This window comes from Danio aesculapii, chromosome 2 (genome assembly GCF_903798145.1).
Source record: "Danio aesculapii chromosome 2, fDanAes4.1, whole genome shotgun sequence".
NCBI classification, from domain to species: domain Eukaryota; kingdom Metazoa; phylum Chordata; class Actinopteri; order Cypriniformes; family Danionidae; genus Danio; species Danio aesculapii.
The window spans coordinates 30,322,119-30,343,615 of NC_079436.1; the positions used below are offsets into that span (position 1 = coordinate 30,322,119).

Consider the following 21,497-nt stretch of genomic DNA (forward strand, 5'->3'; position numbering starts at 1 on the left):
CCAATGGTGTTTTCTCTCCAAAATGCCTCAACAAATGAAGTGCAAAACTTGATTCAGAAGTCACCACGCAGGACATCTCAACTCACGAATTGATCAAAGGCCCAGAGTACTGTATTTGGCAAGAGTTTAAACCAACTATTGCCAAAAATAAAGAAGAGATGTCACAAAATTGAATGTCAAGGCACTTCCCCGAGTGAGGATCTTGTCTTTGAGTGACGAAAGTCAGGCAACAAAGTAATCACAGAACTAAAAAATATAGTAAGAAACTTGGCAGCTCCAATTCTAGTCAGCTGTATTGGAGAAAGAACAAGCTAATCACACAGTTTTACTGGACTCCTTTGGTGTCGTCTACTTGCGAGGGTAGCAACAAAACCGGCACCTTTCCATTCAGAACTCGTGTTTAGATCTAAAACACTGTAGTTTATACCTGCACGTCAAATCTCTTCTATTAGAGTTTGCTTGTAAAGATAATACTACTACATACTGTTTGTAAAATGAGGTGTTTGGTCTTTAGGTTGAGTACCTGTAATAGTTGCCATGTCCAACCATCTCTTAGCTGCTTGTTTAGGATTTAAATGAATACTATGATATGGAAAACACTATAGATGGATTAATATTTACTCTTGATGTTTTTCTAATAGTACCAAGAGCAGATCAAATAGTTTGAATAAGCTGTCCGAGATATGCGTTTCATATTAAATACACTTTCTCTTCTTTTAGAGGGATAATTCACCCCTAACATGGAAATTTGAAACACTTACTGTCATGTAATTGGACATTGGCACTGTTGAGAGATTAAATGTCCAAAATAATGTTAATATTCTTGTTTTAAAGCGATCCATCTCACTTATATCATCAGTTGTCTTTAGATATATTATTTTAGTTTTGTCTATACTGTATGTGCTGTTTTGACTCTCAAAGTGCCAGTAGCCATTGTGTTACATTTTATGAATCACCATAAACCACAATTTGACAAATAAAACTTCCTTTAACTTCTACTAAAGGACAAGAAATACATCTTGGCTGGCTGGGGCCTGTTTAGTAAGGAGGTTCAGCCAGAGTTTAAACTTGAACTCTGAGTTGACTTCCAGAGAGATTAAAAACTCAGAGTTTTCGGTTTCAGAACAGCTGGCTGATCTGCGTTAGGTCAATCAAGTCTGAGTAGACCAATTCAGAGATAAGCGCGCACACCGCGACTATAAAAGGCATTATCAATGGAACGCAGATATTATGAGTCACCATGGCAACATCTGAAAAAAGTCTTTTTCTCTCCACCAGAATTTGATGTGCTCATGCAAAGTTATAGCAAATATGACCATATATTTAAAAACAAACCAACACCACTGCATCGGCGAAAACAGAGACAGTTAGCGTGGGAAAACATAGCTGATCAAGTTAATGTGAAAGTTTACATGTAAGATATTGAAAGTATTTAAATATTTAAGTATAATAAAAAATAAGTAATGTAATGTGTGACGTTAATAGACTTTTACTTGAAAAAGTGGGGAATTGCCTGTAATTTTGAAGTTATTTCAGATGTAATTGCATTAAATTACATAGAATAGGCTACTGTATAGTTTCTACAACAAATTTGACAAAACAAGAATGCATATAAACTTAACTTAATGTTCAGTGGAAATGTTTAATTTAAGGTTACCACTTTTACACACGTTGGTCAGGTTTAAGATACAATGTCTAAATTGAGTTTTTAATAGATTTAAAAGTGCACTTGTGTGTCTGCCTTTTTTATTGATCAAAGTGGTAGAGGTTGATATGACATTTAGAATGTAAGCAGTATTTAAATAAAGTCTTTAGAATGTGTAACAATCCCATTCGAATTGTCCCTGGTGAAGATCAGTGAATTTAAGCTAATTATTTATGTTTTGCTGTAATATCAAAGGTAAAACTTAAAACTATGGTATTGAATCTAATTGTAATTTTCCCAAATAAGGACAAGCCATTCTCATAACTTTGTTCTTTGTGTGACTGAAATGTAGGCAAGGAATGACTAAGGCTAAGGTGAGAAATATCGATTCGTCTTTAAAAAAAGGGGAGGAGACCGACAGAAACCTCCGAGTTTAGAGAATAACCCTGCTCCTGGCCAGGTTAGGTTCACAGAGTAAGTTACCACAGTAACTGACTCTGATTAAAAGTTACCTCTCTTTAGAAACAGGCTTGGCTTACCCTGCTTTCTCGAAGTTGACAAACCTGCCATTTTGACTTTTAAATTTTCACTTAACCTCCTTTCTGAAACGGGGCCATGGAGATAAGAAAACCAAGTATTTACATTTTGGGGTGAACTATCCCTTTAAGATGGTCTTTTTCTTATCCAACCCTTTATTACTATTATTATTTGTACATTTTGATCATGTATTAGTGATTTTAATATTTCCCCCTTTATTTGTATTATTATGATTATTAGATTTAAAAAAATATATATATATAATTATGATTCCTCATTGGAGACGCCAAGTTGATAAACTGGGAGTAGTGTGTAAAATAGCTGAAAAAAAATACTGTGTACCACAAGTAGATCTGAAGTGTTGCCTTGACTTGAGCTTTTGATTCTCATACGCATTTTTCATAAACGGGCAATACGTGTTACCCATAATTCCCTTTTAGTTAAATATTGTAACACAACAAAAAACAAGGTTGAAGAACTGTAATACAAATTCATAAATATATCTACCATATATACTGTATATAGCCAACAATTGGTATCACATCTTCCTTCAAACATTGATACAAAAAAAGAATTTAAAACAATAATAATAATATTAATAATAAAAAAAAACATCAACACAAATAAAATAGATTATTTTCTTAAAAACATCGAAACGCACTGATAATCCTTTGGAGCATCTGTTGCTATGCTGATCTGTAGCAGTACTTGTGGTGTTGAGCCCTCAGGAAATTTGAGACTTTTTTTTAATCCAGTGACCTGGAGACCTGAGCGTCTTTTTTTTTCAGGTACAGATCGCTATAGCAGTAAAATCCCTGGGAGGACCCGCAGTGAGGTCCTTTTAAAACATATTCTACACAAGGAAAGAACAAACGAAAGCTAGGGATAAGGGGGGGGGGGGGGGGGGGGTTGTCACAGAGATCTAAGATTCCACCGACTGAGTTTCAGAGACTGTCTTGAGCAGGTTTTTGTAGACGGGGGGAGTTCATGAATCGTGGGTATGAGTCTCTTTGCATTAACGTGTATATCTGGAGCTGGGCATCGTCAAACGTGTGGGATGTTGGTTCTAGCATGTTCCTGTTTATAACCTCCCGAACTCTGGAGTCGAGGCTCACCTGAAAGGGCACAAAATACAAGAACGTTATGTGTTATTCTGATTACACACATTTTTCCTATTTCCCATGATGCTTTGTGGGGAATTATGAAACTGACTTCCATTAAAACTGTAAGCAATCAGTGAAGTCTGTTAAAAGACAATGAGGTATTTTCTTCACATTTCATCCATCCAAATGTTAAAACTTTTTATAATTAACTAATTACTTTTTAGCAGACCATGAATAAGGCTCCAGTTACTAAAGTAACCCTCGTTCTTTGACGGGGGAACGTAAATACTATGTGGAAACTTCTACTATAGGGATTTCGTCAGAATCCAATCAGGGGAACGAGGGTTACTTTAGTAACCAGAACTTTCCCTTCGGGAGGGGAACTTCAATGATATGTGGAAACTTCCACTATGGGGATATGTATTGAAAACGCCACAATGATTGAATCTTACCTTGCCCCCGATGAGAGGTTATGCCAAGCCAAGAGTGTGAGTGCACCTGCTTCATTAGAGGCACGGTCTTCCAACATGTTTCCTGGCCCTTACTTATCTCACTTCAACAGAAGTTTTACAGATTTATGTATATTTTTTGGGAGTCGTAATGCATCTAGTAATTTCTAGGAATTTTAATACGACAGTAAGTTGGGAAAGCATGCAGTCCCAAGTGGGGAGACCTAGTGGCAAGAAGACATATGGACTAGCCCTGAAAAGGGCAAGTACACATGAAAAAGAGATGGTTAGCGGGGAGGGAAGACACGGGTCCACCTGGGAGGGGAGACTACATCGTGGCTGAGTGAGCATATGGGATCGGCAGCGAGGATCGCATTTAGCGGGCACCTATACCCAGAATGCGGGCTGACCAGCGGGCATGCCAACAACGTAACGGGCCAACATCTGAGGGCCTCGGAGGAATCTCAGCAGGGTTTACCAAGCGGGGAACTCAATTGACAAAGCAGGAAAGCGCACGAATCTCTGTGTTAGAAAGGCGCAACAAGCATTTTACAACACTTAACTGAATTTCATCATGGGTTTCCCAGCACACTTGAGGAAATCGGCTCTTCTCAAAGATTAAAAAATCTCGCAATGTATTAGATGTCGCCTAGTCCGCAGCTCTATAATGTCTGTTAGAGAGGCACCGCATGCTAACGCCCAAAAGGATGCACGCTCCGATTGGAGTTCACTCATGTCATTGGGGACACGGCTCGCCCTGGCTCTGATAAACCAGGGAGATGGCATCTGCTGTTCAGTTGGTTTGTTCCAACCTCTGTTTGAATATGGCACTTCCCTTCTGCCGATCATCGTAACATATAAAGAGCTGCTCAGAGGATCTTAAAGCCCTTGCAGGTTCACTACGTAGTCTAAAAGAGTGCTGTAGAAACCTAGTGCACCTAGGTGGGCCGGGGGTCTCAGGAAAAACGTGAGAGTGGGCTGGCCCAAAACGCTAGCACACTTCACTGACCAAAAATGCCTCCAGATACCTGCCCATTTGACCGATGCCAACGCGACCAGCAGAGCTGCCTACTTGGACAGAAATCTTAAAGATACTGAGTCGAGTGATCGAGCAGACCCTCTCCTCAGAGATCTCCAACTGGGTATTAGAGGGGGAACAGGATAGAATTAATATCCAGCTCTCGTGCCTCTGGAAACTGGATGATGAGGCAATGCTTTCCCATCGCGTCGCCATCGCCGCGTCCTCAGAGCAGGGATAATCGTAATGCCAACCTCTCCGTGTGGAGGGGACAGCCTTAGATCCAGCCAACTGAAGGAGGATAGCATCACACTGATCTGGCATGTTCGGGGTCCTTCTTGGGGAAAAAGAATACCACACATCGAATAGACTCCACTTCAGGGCGTAGGCATGCCTCGTAGAGGGTGCTCTAGCCTGAGTGACGGCGGGGCCAGCTGTGTAGCCAGTGGAACTCTGCAGGGTTCGTCAAGTGGGGAACTCAAGCGAGACAGTGTACAGAACTCTGTGTTAGAGAGAAAGGTGCAGCCCATAACAGCTGGATAGTCAGGGGTGGAGTGTCCATTTTCCCAGGCGAAACTGCTGTGAGAGTTGCTCCGGGGGAGCAGAAGGCGAGCAAGCTGAGACATGCGGCGAAGGCAGATAACTCCTGTGCAGTTGATATACACCAACGTTGTCGTGTTGTCTGTCCTGAGAAGCCCGTGTTTCCCCTCTAGCACCGGTAAAAACTGTGCAGCGGGCGATACACTGCCAACAGCTCCAGGCGATTAAAATGCCAATGCAACCAGGTTTCTTCCATGGACCCACAGCTGCATGCCCGCACCACATGACCCCCAGCGCAACTGGAAGCATCTGTCGAAACGATGACATGCCTGGACACTTGTTTTAGAGGCACACAGGCCTGTAGAAACGCAGGGTCCATCCTAAGGCTGAGGGCGCGGCGACACAGCAGAGTGACAGTCACTCGGTGCGTGCTCGCGTCTTGGGACCCGATTGTGAAGCCAATGCTGAAGAGGTCTCATATGGAGCACCCGGGTGACGAGACAGCAGCTGCGGATGCCAAATGCTACAGGAGCCTCTGAAATTATATCAGTGGGACCACAGTTTCTCTGTCGAACTCTCTCAGACAGGTCAGCATCAGCTGGGCACGCTATCGGACCCTGTCTCTGTGCGTAATCAATTGATCCCGTGAGCGCTAAATCAGTCAGTCGAGATAATGGAGTATGCAGATGCCTGCGGGCACTAGGGCACCCTTAGCAAGCTTGGTGAAAACAGAGAGAGCCCCAGAGAGGGAAAGACTTGTACTGCCAGATCGACCTTCAAACGCAGACCACTGAAACTGACGGTGGCATGGAAGTCTGGAGACATGAAGTATGCATCCTTCAGGTCTATTGCTGCACACCAATCCCGAGGACGAACGCACCAAAGGATGTGCTTCTGTGTAAGCATTCTGAATGGCAGCTTGTGAATGGCAGCTTGTTCATCGGTTCAAAATGCGCAGATCTAGGATTGGCCATAGCCCATTGTTCTTTTTTCGCAATGGCTTCACCGCTGTGATCGCTGACGTACCAGCAGTGTGGCAGCGCGGAGTGGGAGGGCTGATCTGGGGAGCGCTGGGGTCCCACGGAAGAGCAGGAGGCAATAGACTCCATCTCATCTCGCACCCAGGCTCCGGAGGAGGGGCTGGACGCGGGCCCGCAATGGCAGTCTCAATCTGGGAAATCGACTCGTATCCCATGGCTGCTCCACCAACAAGGGTGGTGAGGGCGGAGGACCACGCAGATCGGGCAGAGAAAGGTGCCCTCCAAGACTGCGTGAGCCTACTGTGCTCTTCCAGGAAGAAGGGGACAGAAGGCTTAGAAGGTCTGGCCTTTTTGGTATCCTCCATGTAGCACCCATCTAGTCGGCCCGGCTGCGGAGCTGGGGGATAAACCATCTCCAGGCCCATTGCCGAAGCAGCCCGGGAAAGCACGGTTATCATGTCTGCTTCTTGATCCGACGCCACGCTCGCTACCCCAGAGGAAGGGAATGGGTTTGAATCCTTCATCATACCATGATAGTCCGTCCTCCGATGCAGCGATGGACATCTGAGCCTCGGTGTCATCAAGTCAGAGGGCGACCATCCAAGGACGGAATGCTTCTCTCACTCGGAGCTTGGATGGAGCGCGTGGAGGAGCGAGAGGTCCGCAAACCCGAGGGTGGCAGATTAACTCCTACTGTAACCCTCAGATCTGCTCGAGTGCCCACCGCGGAGCAAGAGCCAGAGCAAGAGCTTTTACAAGGGCGAGCCGCAATTCTAACTGCGCAACAGACATGCCACTGCAGTGATGGCATGCACTGCCTGCGAGCACTGCATTAACATGCTGAACCCCCAGACATGAAACGCAGCGCTCGTGCCCATCAACCGGGAACAGGAAACAGTCAGAGAAAACCCTCTTCAACTCTCTCAGAAGCTTTGTGAAAGGATCTGCGCGCTGCGTTTATATTCCAAATTGATTGTAAGTAGCGACAGCTGTGCATGCTGATGCCGCCAACTCATTGGCATTTCATTGGCCCGTTTATATACTCTTTCATATGATTGGATTCTGACGAAATCCCCATAGTGGAAGTTTCCACAGAGCATTGAAGAGGAACTACAAAAACTATATTAATGATGTGTATTGAATATTTAACATAGGCTCAGTGGAAATATGTGCTTCTACATCTTCTAGATGCTTTCTACATTTTTGCGAATCCACAAAAACATACTTAAAGGTGTTGTATGTATGTTTTGACTCTTACAAAGCATAAAATTACCATAATATGTTTGCAGATATTTAAGAAACATGCCAAGTGAATATTCTTGTTTATCCGAAAAAAACATTGCTGAAGTCAGATATTCTGCTTTGAAAATGTGAGTCACATGCCAGAATGCTGTCTTTGTTTTGGTCCCTTTAACCCTGCCCAATGCCAGTTTAACCATTTATATTTCAGCACCCTGAGTTGCCTTGTTGGAAAACTGCATATTTTATTCATTCATTCAGAATAGCTCTCAAAGCACACGTCCATGACTGAAATGTCTGGTGGACAGTAGCAGACTCCGAAATGAGATTCAGAGTTCCATATGAGGTTATTAATTAGCAAATTATATAAATATTCCAAACGTAAACATTAGGAAAGCCGGGAACATTGTAACCCTGTTTCCAAACAACACGCTACGTTACAAGATTTGCTGTGATAAGCAATTTGGCTGTTTGCAATAGACGAAACACGAAGCACAGAATTCAGAAGCACAGAATATGCACTCTTGAAATGGTAAGGTTTACAATCTAATTAATACATATTAAACTTTAACATTATTAAATGCAGACGCTGAATCACTAATATGTGTTTGTTTGCATTATTTCACAGTTCTAAAGTTCAATTTCAAACAGTTTATTTTATTTTCAACATCTGAGGCATTCAAATGCATAAAATTGCATTCAAACTCACACTGTTAGCATTTAACACCGAATAAAGCACATGAGGTGTACCTGAGGTGATAATTGTCATAGTTTTCTGTTGTTTACTGCAAGAAATAAAAGCCATTTCCAAAAATAAAATTCCGGGGTACCGGTTAGGACAAAAACTTCTTTTATTATGAAAATATTCCTTCTATCGCGTGCTATTGCTTTTATTCACAACGTGATTTAAATCAGCCTTAAATTAGCATGGCTCGTTCCTGTTGATTCCGTCAATCTGGCAACCTGGGCTTGTATGTGTTTCGATCCAGGAATGCAATACCCAGTGTCAAACTTACATACTGCACCTTTAACATACGCTTGACTGCAGTATCTAGGTAAAATTAACACTACGGCGCAATATGAAGGCGCCAACTTTTGTTCCTTTTCACACTAATGATATTTACAGGAACATATTGTCGATGAATATATGATTTTTTCTGCACAGCTTTTTGCACAACATCAAATAAAAACCACTAAAAAACGTAACAGTGTATTTTATTTGTAATCAAATGCATTTGCCTCATCGATCTATCCATATGTAGAACATTTCTCAGCTGTGGTCAGTGATGTACATGTGATGCAAAATGCTCAGCTTTGTGTCCGATGAAGCACTGTTCCGCAAAAAAAGATAAAAGCAATGTAGAATCGAGGTAAACTATACTGTCACAGTGCACTTTTCTCTTATGTTTGGTTTTAAAAAAGAAAATTTTTGTACAAGCCTTGTTTTCTCGTGGATGTGTATCTGAAACGTACAACAAAATCTACCCTAAGTATTTCAGATCCACAAAAATGTATAAAGCGACCTCTAGTGGATTTGTCACATAAAACACACAACAAAAGATACCAGAGCAACATATTCTACTTGGCGCAAAAAAATGTGGGCTGTGGCATATATTTCCATTGAGTCTGGGCTGTGAATATTACTGCGCTGTAGGTAAATAAACTAAATAAGAACTTTGGCCTCAGATATGCTTAAATGCTATATATTAAATTACCAAGTATAACATTATTTTCATGAGGAATAAAATTAAGACACAAGAACTAAAGTTTTTAGCATGTGTATGGATTAGGCATGGGAGATAATCGTTTTTAAGGTATACCGTGGTTTGGAAAAGTGAAGGTTTTAAAACTGCCAAAATTTTCAGCTATAACGTAGTGTAAAACTAACGAAGACAGCAGTACTCAGTGATTCTTTTGAATTATTTAGCCTGACATGTTTTAAATGTTTAAAATATTTTAAATGTTTCTCAAATAAAAATATATTGTGTTCAAAGGGAAAAAAGTTTACAAGTGACATTTAAAAGAATATATTTTAGAGCAGTAATCACAATACCGTGAAACCACGATATTTTTATCCAAGGTTATCATACCGTCAGAATCTTATACTGGCCCATGCCTAATATGGATTATTTGTTGAGCAACATTATTATTTGAAGGGATTTGATTCTGTTCTTTTTTAATTGAATTAAATCCCCAAACTAGAAGTACATAGGGACATACAGGGACAGGGATAATTTTTTATTTATCTTCTATACGTGCAAATGTGTTCACTTACCTCTTTGGGTGAGAGAATAGAGATGTAGTCTTCATATATTATCCGTGCCTTCTCTTCGATGACGCTTTTATTGGCCTCCTTTCTGAACTCCTCGCAGGCCAACCAGAAGAGCATGTTTTCCTCACTGAACTCAGTGCGCAGAAACTGCCGGAAGGCACTTCTTCCAGCGGGGCAGTTCATCAGTTTGTCGAAGGATTGCCCCCATAGGCAGATCTCCTCCGCAGTTGGTTTCGGACTGCCAAAAAAAAAAGTCAGTCAGTTTTGGCAACAAACAGTTCAATAGCAGTCTTTCCTTTTCATCTTGAAGTTTTCTCTTCAGACGTGCTCTTAAGGCCTGTTCATACCAAGAATATCTATAAATATAACGGTAAGAGTAACTGTTTGTTATAAGCATGTTCTATAGTTTTGTTGTAGGCCACTTTAAATAGACACGTGAATTCAATATATTAGTAGTAAAGTTTTTATTTATTTGTTTGAATTTTGGAAGCCTTGTTGTCATTCATTTTAAATATATACAGTATAAAAGCTAAAAACCTCAATCAAATAATGTGGCACCCTGCAGTGTAACTTACATTACACTTTAGTTTACAAATCTAAATAAGAATAAAGAATATTTTAGATGAAAGTTTTTTAGAAAGTTGAATCTCAAAGAACTATAGTTATTAAACATAAATAAAAAATGAAAGCAATTTGGATTAAGTTATATTTATATAAAATTGCATATTTTTTCACCTATTTGGGAATATAATTTCTTTGCATGCACATTTAAGTTACATTTATTTTCACCCATTTACCTCTAAACCTCTTCCTATAAAAAGCAACAACTGACCTTTCCTCGAAGTCTGCATCCCCGTCTGCTTTAAAGTCATACGAGGCTCTCCGGTTCCTCTCATCTCTGTCTTCATTCCTAACAGTGAGACTGCAAGGTAGTAAACACATCATGATCCCAAGACACCTAACAGTAGGCATCAGGAAGCCCTGGAGTGGCTTTTTACCTGCTCAATGGTCAGTTTAACACTGTAAATGCTACTCATTATAAGCTCACTGCCAGGAAGCAATGAGTTCAGCTATTTATTTATTTTTTAATTTTTGAAAGCAGATGTCTTGGGATCTCTGAAACTTGAGTGAAAATGACATTTATTACTGTACATGAAAAATAAGCAAACACAGTATTTAATTCAAATGAGCAAAATTACAGGTGTTTTTATAATGCTAAGCATAAGTAGATGCAATATATTTATATACAGTAATAAGGATTTCTTGTCCTAAAAATCCTGTGCAAAACTCTACACAGGCATTAACTGACATTAGAGAATTGTGAACTGTGATGAACACTTATACAACTCTTATTTTTTGTTGTTGTATGTTACACTACATTATACAACCCATTTATTCATTATTTCTTTTTACTTGAGATTTGATCCATAATTTCAGAAGCATTATCATGAATTAATTTCTATGGCATTTGCATAGAAATTCAATATTTTGAATATTCTAAATAGCTACATGATGACACACAGTAAAGTTTTTAAGGTAACATACAATTCATGTCATCTATAAAAAAATTTAGCTGATTATTAACATATTAAAATTCAATACGATCCAGTAGGGCTGGATGATACTGAAAAAAAAATGCGATATATGATACTGTTGTTGAGTATTGCGATATCGATTATTTCTTACAATAAACCATTTTCCTAGAAAAATGTTTTTAAATGATTTATTTATTTAGTAATATTAAAATAAACAGATAAATGACATTTTTCAGATATAATTCATTCTAATTCAGACTTAAAACACTTTCAAAAGGCCTTTAAACACTATGAATGAGTGAAAACTTTAGCAGATATTCTGACTATGATAGCCTGTTGTCTTTAAAAGTATTTATTTTCAGCGTTGGGTTCACTCCAGCCATAGCAGAACAGCAACTATTGAACAGGTGAGTATAAAGATAGTAAGGCCACATTTGATTGTACGAGAGATGCCCAAACTAGGGCCTGCGGGTCATAGCTGGCCCATTGTAACCTTTGATTTGGGCCGCCTTCCAATCTGAGAAGACAGGGAGAATTTTGAGAAGGGTTGGGATTAATGCTTTTTTATACATATTGTCATTTCTAATTTAACGTAAGCTTTCATTTGTTGTAACAATCACCAGCAATCTAGGGAGTGTAGATTGCTGGTGAACTACACGCACATCACATGAACTACACACACTCTATTGAACTAGCAGTTCCAGATCACCATTGATTACACACACACACATCCAGCTGAAGGATTGTCAAGGACTGATTACAAGAACTATTTATTTCAGTTGGGTGTTACAGTGGCGCAGTGGGTAGCACGATCGCCTCACAGCAAGAGGGTCGTTGGTTTGAGCCTCGGCTGGGTCAGTTGCCATTTCTGTGTGGAGTTTGCATGTTCTCCTCGTGTTTCTGTGGGTTTCCTTCAGGTGCTCCGGTTTGCCCCACAAGTCCAAAGACATGCACTATCAGTGAATTGGGTGAGCTAAATTGTCTGTAGTGTATGTGTATGAATGGGTGTGTGTTTCCCAGTGATGGTTTGCGGCTGGAAGGGTATCCGCTGCATAAAACATATGCTGGATAAGTTGGCGGTTCATTCTGCTGTGGCGACCCCAGATTAATAAAGGGACTAAGCCGAAAAGAAAATGAATGAATGAATGAATGAATATATTTCAGTCTATGTTCCCCTCTCATTGTCTGCTGTTTTTTGTTGCTCCCAAGATGCCAGTGTGTTTTCTGATTTGTCTTGCCTTGTTTTAGTTCTGTTCTGTTTGTTTTGTTATAGTTTTTCATTAAAAGTATTTAATGCTGTGTTTGGATCCGTACTTTGTTATTCCCTCTGAACTACACACCGGACTGTGACAGAACAACAGACCACAAGAGGGGAACACAAACTGAAATATATATTTCTTGTATTCAGTCGTTGACAATTCTCCGGCTGTGTGTGTGTAATCAATGGCGATCTGGAACAGCTGTGTGGAAGGTGCATGACGGGCCTTGTAGTTTGATAGTGTGTGTGTAGGTTATGTGATGTGTGTGTAGTTCACCAGCGATCTACAGTTCCTAAATTACTAGTGATTGTTACATTAGTTTTATTTTTGAGCTACAAAAGACTAACCTGAATGAAATGTTTCAATTAAATGACAATGAATCCTTTTTTTTAATGAACATACTGTTGCTCAGAGGATAGAGCACAATTCAGAAGTCCTCAGTGAGCAAATCAAGGGAAAGGCAGGTGCAGCTTGACTAGTGTATTCGGCAATAAACTCAATAGTGTTATGAATGGAATTCTTATGTTTTCATTATAATAGTTTCATTATAGGGCTGTGCAATTAATTCAAATTTCAAACTTCTAACGATTATGAAAAAACATTATTGATTATGATTATTGCATCATATACTGTCCCCTTTCCACTTGTACACATTTGTTGCTCTGCACAGCTCAGTTTCACATGAAAATTACTAAAAGCATGTACTGATAATGTAACTTTTGTATGTGTATGTGCTCAGCCTCAGAGATGAGCAGAGCACTCATATCTAAAGTCATCTTAATGTAAGTGATTTAATGGTCAAATACTTGCAAATCTGTGTCAAAATGCGGTGTTTAGTGATTATTCATATTTACTCTCATTTGTGTAATAAACAAACGAGTTGAGATTCAAAAGACATGTAAAAAGTGAAAGCATAAATCAGAACCGTACTGCTCTTAAAGTGTCAGCACACAATATTCTTGCTGTCGACTGTTTTTATCATTATTAATCAAACAACAAAAGGACAAAATAACTTACTGCTCTCGACTGAAGAACTTTTGTAGCTATATTTAAAATTTTTCTTACAATGAAGATGCTTAAAGCACAGTTGGTTTCATATTTTTATTCCATTGTGTTTATTTCCATTTCCTTATTTACAGGGAGCAAAATAACTGTATACAGCTGAAGTCAGAATTATTAGCCCTCCTGAATTATTAGCAAAATTCCTTGCTCTGTAAAACATCATTTGGGATGTACTAATTAAAAAAAATTCACAGGAGAGTAAATAATTTTGACTTCAACTAAATATCGGTTAGAATAATTGTGATTACAATTATGACCAAAATAATAGTGATTATGATTTCTCCCATATTCAAGCAGCCCTGAGTTCAATTAAAATGTAAAAATATATAATGGATAAGTTAATATGATTAAAGTAATGTTTGTTGGTTTTTAATAAATGAGGAAATTATTCAAGGAAACTTTGTAATACAGCTTGATATATTTATCTTCGGCCCATGGCCCTCAATCAAGTTTGGTTTTTGGCCCTTAAGAAAAAAAGTTTGGGCACCCCTGGTATATACTACTGTCACGATACGATAATTTTTTGATATATTGTGCAGCCCTATAATCAAGGGTTAAAATTTATGATGGCTAAAAATGTCACCAAAATTTATAAAAATTGTAATATTCAAAATATCTCCCCTAAAAAAAGCCTAAAACATCACAATGTAATGTAAAAACAGTAAATGAAATGAAAAGTGTCAACTTGCAGCATTCATTTAGATTGTTGCAAGTTGCATCAGCTTAATTTTATTTGTTTTTAAGCTCTGACCATTATAACAATTACACATTTCTGTTGTGCTTACGAACAAAAAGCTCATATATATATATATATATATATATATGTATATATATATATATATATATATATTAGATGTGATTTTTTTATGATACGAGCATTTCCTGTCAAAAACGAATCTCATTAGATAAGATCGGACATCAGCAGTGTAAATAATGACAAAAAGCAAAATCGTACCAGGAGCAGCTGCAGCAACAGCACCAACAGAAGCAGCAGGCGTTGGAGGCACGGTTTCCCTGGCCGGGCTGCTCGTTCTGCGCCGGTGCTGTGGTGCCCGCCACCGACTCCTGCTGCACCGACATCTGCCTCTTTCGCATCTCCATCCGCTCTGATCCCATGGGCTGCAGGAGACAGGATGCGACTGAGATGGAGCCAATACAACTACGGCCACATACATCAACAGGACCAATTATTGGTTCAACAAGCAATTGAAGGGTGTAGATATCAGAGGAAGTTATTTTTCCTCAAGACCACTTAAACATTTTATGGTTGGTTGAATGAAGAAAGTGATGCTTTTAAAGAAATAGTAAGTGATAAAACAAATATGCACAAAAGTGGCTTCCATTAACTTATCATGCCGCATAATAAAAGGACTAAATGGGAGCCCTTGCAAGATGCTAAATGCGCATGTAGATTGACGAAACAAGATGTGTTTCAACTTGACCAGAAAGCAAAATGTCCTAACATGTCACGAATACTAACATGTGCAGACATGTTATGACATACTTACGCTCAGTCTGCTGATTTGAATATATGCATACTACCAGTGCTGTGTAGATTATCTCCAAGTTGCAGCTTATTACTGACTGCAAATTTCATGATGAAAATGGGCTATATGCACAGCTAGTGTTTTTCAGCCGATGATAAACTTTAGGTGAAAGCTTAATATGACTAGTGATGGGTAGTTCTGATTATTTTACTGACTGGGACTTTGAGTCTCGTTCAGTGAGATGAATGAAACTTTTTTCGAGTAATTTCGTTCATTTCGTTCAATTTGCCAAAATATTAAAATTGTCTTTTGTCTATGATTAGCTCAGCTCACCTCTTCTGACAGGTCTTCACATTTCAGTGGTTCGTTCACATCACACAGACAGTCCCAAATAAGCTTAATCAAAGCACACAGTCTGAGCCGAAAGGAGCCATGCCCAGTTAATCTTTCGAGTCTTCTGGTTTTTGAGTTGTTCGTTCATTACGTGACAGCATGTAAAGAGATGACTCAAACCTGAGGACTCAAGAAATGAACGGATCAAATCTTTTTCCGGCTCTGTCTTCTGTCTTTCACGTGATGAACGAACGACTCAAACCTGATAGAAGACTCAAAAAAGGAACTCATTTTCTACTCCATCTCCATCTGCATGTGCCCGCAAATGAACAAATCACTCCCTGAGAGGACTCATCGTTCTCGAGTCATACAAATGATTAGTTTTAAATGAACAAATTGTTCAAGAACAACCCATCACTAAATATGACTATTTTCAATCCATAGCGTTCCTTTTCCAGCTTCGATGTTGTAATGTAATTACAATACATTCAGTTAAATAGACTTAAGTATTTATTTAGTTGTTCAAGCATAAAGGGAGATGAAATACCTGGTAACCACACCATTGAGCAGAAACTCCATTGAAAATACTGGGGTAAAGTAAACTGTCATTTTAAAGACATGGTGGGGGAAATGGAACTTAATGCAGTGCTTCTTATCCGGTCTGAGACCCACTTTATATCGTATATCGATCAGGCAGTGAAGATTGCTGATTTTTAAAGAAATCAGACCTTAATCGTGGCAATTTTATAATGGAATGACAGTTCACCGGAAGAGCTGAGGTTGGCTGGCTGAAATTAAAAGTCCGTCTGCATATACCCCACTGTAGTCGATAGCATAATGTAAAACAGATTACTTTTGGATTACTTTTAGATTACTTATGGCTTAACTTGTTTTTAACGAGACCAATAACTGACATTAGAGAGTAGTGATGACATTGTCAGGATTTCTATGTCACATCTGCCACTTGCACTACATTATGAATAATTGTTTCATATGTTTTATAATTGATTAAGATGCGCTTTTAGCCCAAAATTCTGAAGAACGTATCACTAATTAATTTACTGTCTTCATAAACAACCAAGTGCTGAAATAATAAACCTGTAAGCACAAGATTAATTTTAATTTTGATGATTTTTTTTAAAACCAAGACTATGTTCTGCGTAGCATACAATTTCTCCAAACACAATTTTAATGCACTCTATCAATCAACATTAAAAATCATTATTACATTGTGAATAACTTTAATTACCAATAATGTCAATGTCAGTTTCTGTCACTGCATACCTTTACTCATTCATTCGTTTTCCTTCGGCTTAGTTTCTATTTCAGAGGTTGCCACAGCGAAATGACCCGCATATGTTATACATAATTCCGACATATGTTTTACGCAGCAGATTCCCTTTCCGCCGCAACCCAGTACTGGGAAACATCGATACACACTCATTCACACACACACTCATACACTATGGACAATTTAGTTTATCCAGGAAACCTACGCGAATATGGGGAGAACATGCAAACTCCACACAGAAATGGCAACTGGCCCAGCTGGGACTTGAACCAGTGCTAACCACTGTGCCGCCTCACACCCCTTTACTTTTTCTTTTATTCATTCATTAATTTTCTATTTGGCTTGCATTTATAAAATGAATAACATACATAGGCCTACACATTCATTCTTTTTCTTTTAGGCTTAGTCCCTTTATCAATCTGTCGCCACAGAGGAATGAACCGGCAACTTATCCAGCATATGTTTTACACAGTGGATGCCCTTCCAGCCGCAACCCAACACTGGGAAACGTACACTCTTGCATTCACACATTTACTCTGCGGTCAATTTAGCTTATTCAATTCGCCTATATCTCAACATCCTTGAACTCTGGGTGCAACCGGAGCACCTGGAGGAAACCCACGCGAACATGCAAACTCCACACAGAAATGCCAACTGACACAGCCGAGGCTTGAACCAGCGACCCACTGTACCACTGTGATACCCCACTTTTTATTTTATTTATTTAATCATTTCCTTTTAGCTTAGTCTCTTTATTAATCAGGGGTCACCACAGCGGAATGAACCGCCAACTTCTCTAGCATATCTTTTACACAGCGGATGTCCTTCCAGCCGCAACTCGGCACTAAGAAACACCCATTCACACTTACATTCACTATGGACAATTTAGCTTATTCAGTTAACCTGTACCGCATGTCTTTGGACTGTGGGTGAAACCGGAGCACCTGGAGGAAACCCGCGCGAACACGGGGAGAACATGCAAACTCCACACAGAAATGCCAACTGACTCAGTCGAGGCTCAAACCAGCAACCTTCTTGTTGTGAGGCGATCGTGCTACCCACTGAGCCACCATGATGCCCCACTTTTTCTTTCAATATAATATTTTAAACAGTTTGTTGTTCAAAGTATTTGGTTGGAGTTAAATTACATTTATATATATTAAATGAAAACAGTTATTAAGGTCATTAAAATGTCATTGACGCAAAGGTAAAATTGCCTCTAATAAAAAAGCCAATATCTGCCCAATACAAGTACTGCAGTTTTGGAATCTGATTACATAATCCAGATCACATGTAATCAGTTACTTCCCAGCACTGCACACGACACATACATACACATACTTTCTAAATATTACATAGTGAAAAGTTTTTTTTCCAGTTAAAAACTCCAATTCACACAACTAACACCAGCAAGGTTACAGTTCCTTTCATATCTGAATCACAAGCATGTTCATGAAATAGTTTATTATCATAAAATAATTAGCACATTCAGTGTTAACAGTGCTTCTCATTCCGCAAACATGCTTAGGCCCACAGCTCAATAAATTTAGACGTGTTGCCATGTGGGTGGGTTTTCTCTTTCTCATCAAGCTTCGGTGTTGGTGATTTAAACAACATGGCTTTGGGGCTTAAACAAACCATGCTGTGAAGGTTATCAGAAGCAAATGCATAGGTTTCTGGGATGAGTTGTCTGTTTAAATGCAAAGAAACGAGAGCTGCAATCGCCAAGTGACTCGTGATCAGCTGTTCTGATCTCTGTAAATCTTGCTGTTGTGATTCCATAGAATCATGGAATCATATTGCTCTCTCGAGCTGGAAGATGTTGGCATATTTGGGGGTAGGAGGGGGCGCGCTGCGCGTCGCTGCAGTCGGAGCCCTTCATCACTGATCACAGCCGCGGTGCATAAGAAATGCTCGAGCCGTGATTGATGATAATACACGATTTATATATGTTTAAAAAAACGGCTCATTTGCGAAGCATTGTGTCTCTTTGCTTGCACTAATGGCAAACGTTCATGGTTAGACTGGCAGAGAGAAAAAAACAGATATGCTCAGCTTGATATTGACCGCAACAGAACAGACGATAAAATTAATATTATAGCTTTAAATGCGCAACGCATGCTTAAAGATGGGCACGCGGGGAGAATAAAAAATACGTCGTGTATTTTACTTTTATAATAAGCAAATACGAAACGCAGTAACGTCTCCATCGCATATCCTCGCATTGCAAAGTGCCACCATGAAGCACAGCTACAATATCTCTTTCTCGCCCAGGACAACCATCGAAAAGACATTTCTGTCAAACATGACATGCCATCCTCAACAATCACATTTAAAGGTCGTTTTCTGCTCCTCGTATATTTAAAAACAACTTAGGATCCCCATACTTACAATTTCACCATGTATGCCCAGAGATAAGAGATATTCTTTCCCTTGATTACATCCGTTGGCATAAGGATTTTTTAAAGACCGGCTGTTTTTTGTCAGTGCGCATGCGTGTCTCTCGCGAGCTGTGGCGGTGGTAGCGTAAATGCTCTGGATGTCACTGATTCATGATGCACTAACATCCAACAGTAAAATACGAAACGATTAGACATTTTCAAACACAGCTGCAAGACCAACAGAGCTTTTTTTAATTATCCAATTTTGCAAGCCGTTTTGCAAAGATCGTCCCTGTATAAATAATACTACTAATAATACAACGGTTTAAATGTTGTTATGTGTGTTTAATGGAGGAGGATGGCCAGGTTTAAGGCTGTCACAAACTGAATGAGTGGTCATCAGATGCAAACCGACTGAATTCACAGGAGGTGTCAGTAATGTGTCAGAATGTGACTGACAGGGTTATTATGATGGACCATGGGCTTGAAAATGTGAGAAAGACCCCCGCCCCGAGCGCACCAACAGCATACGGAGGTTCCCTTTCTCGTCAGGCACCAGGGGTTTCGTAAACATCACGACATAATACAGATAATAAATAACCTAATAGATTCCGGTCATTGAATGAGTGCATGGCAGGAAAGCAAGCACAATAGATGCATTTAACAAATTCTCAAAAGAAAAGATAATCACATTAAGTAAATGGGCAAGGCAGTATTTTTAAAATAATATATTAGAAATATCAGGTGCGCTCTTATTCAATTAATAATAGGCCTAATAAATGATCTACTGTTCCAGTAATATAAAAGTCTTTTGTTAGTTTTACAGATTAGGGGTAATTTTCAATGTTTTAAATGCCCCATGCCCCTAAACATGATCATCCTTGGGCAAATGATCCCCATACTGGCTAATAGATGTAGTTTCTGTTTAAAGAAACTATGAAAGTGCATTTTTACTTATTAAAAAAAAGAATCATCTTAGTCTTGTTTTATTTTTTATATATATATATAATTTGGAATATAACATAATTATTAATTATTAAAATAATTATTAATTATCATAACACTTATTAATGATTATAATTAATTATATAATTTATTTATTTGAACCTTATTTATTCACAATTTGTTTTTGTAATTAAATAATTTAATCATGAATTTAAAACCACATTAACCATTTTAAACAAATTAGTAATAATAATAATAATAATAATATTAATAATAATATTATTATGTTAAACTATATGAAACGAAATCTTCGCCTACAAATACTCCTGGTCCAGAGATCCACAGGGGCAAAGGAGTTCAAAGGGGTTTGTGGAAATGTTTGGAAAAAATAAATAAATAAATAAATTAAAAAAAAAAAAAAAAAAAATATATATATATATATGTCATGGATTGGTCAGGCTCTCACGACCCCCACTCACGAAGATCACCATCACCTGACTTCTAATGAGCACACAGCTGCATCACATTCACGAGCACCAGATAAAAGCACAGCACTCCAGTCGCTCATTGTCCGGGCTCGTCTCGACGAAAGCGGACAACTGAGCGACCACTCAGCGTAGTCATCCTCAGCTAAACAAACGATTTACTTACCTGTTCTCTTTGTATTCCTCCTAGTCTTCCTGGTCCTCCCGAATCGTCCTGTCTTCCAGTCCTTCCAAGTCTGTGTCATCCTCTGTCAGCTGTATCTGGTGTGTGCTGTCCATCCTCGTGTATTCCTGTTACCCAGCCACGGAGGAAAAGACCCCAACATCATTCCTGATCCTCCTGGCTATCCTTCATGTGCTCCTTGTTGTCATTCAATAAACACCCTAACGTTTCCTTACCTCTGTCTCCTGTCCGCTTCATAACAGAAGCCCGGACCCATAACGACGACAACATGAGCACCCTCGATCACTTTCAAGAGCTGGTGGACCAGTTGAAGCGGATTCTACAGCCACCAGCTCCACTTTCCAACGCACCACCAGCACCGAGCACTTCCGCCTCCACAGTTTCTTCTTCGGCCCTTCCTTCCAGTCCCATGGCCCGACCAGCGCCCTACTCAGGCGGAGCGGGGGAGTGCAATGGTTTTCTGTTACAATGTTCCCTCATATTCGAAATGCAACCTTCTCTATATCCCACAGATAAGTCAAAGATCGCCTACATCGTATCACTACTCTCTGGACCTGCACTTAAATGGGCTGAGACGATCTGGAACCAAGCCGGGCCGGTCATGAATTCCATCACTACCTTCACGGAGTATTTCAAAGAGGTGTTTGGACGTTCTGATGGGGAAGTAGCCGCTGGAGAGCAGCTGTATCATCTAAAGCAAGGTACTCTATCTACACAGGAATATGCTCTCCGGTTTCGCACTCTAGCAGCTG

At 39.4% G+C, this 21,497-nt stretch overlaps 1 protein-coding gene across 1 annotated transcript; it reads right to left on the minus strand.

The window, feature by feature from the left end:
* Positions 1 to 3,104: 3,104 nt before the first annotated feature.
* On the minus strand, positions 3,105 to 19,209 carry rgs20 (regulator of G protein signaling 20). The gene is given in 6 exon segments (XM_056477059.1): positions 3,105 to 3,161; positions 3,163 to 3,297; positions 9,787 to 10,021; positions 10,616 to 10,693; positions 14,595 to 14,758; positions 19,142 to 19,209. Coding segments are annotated over 5 exon segments (666 nt in total). The 5' UTR covers positions 14,756 to 14,758; positions 19,142 to 19,209.
* Between the last annotated feature and the right edge of the window lie 2,288 nt (positions 19,210 to 21,497).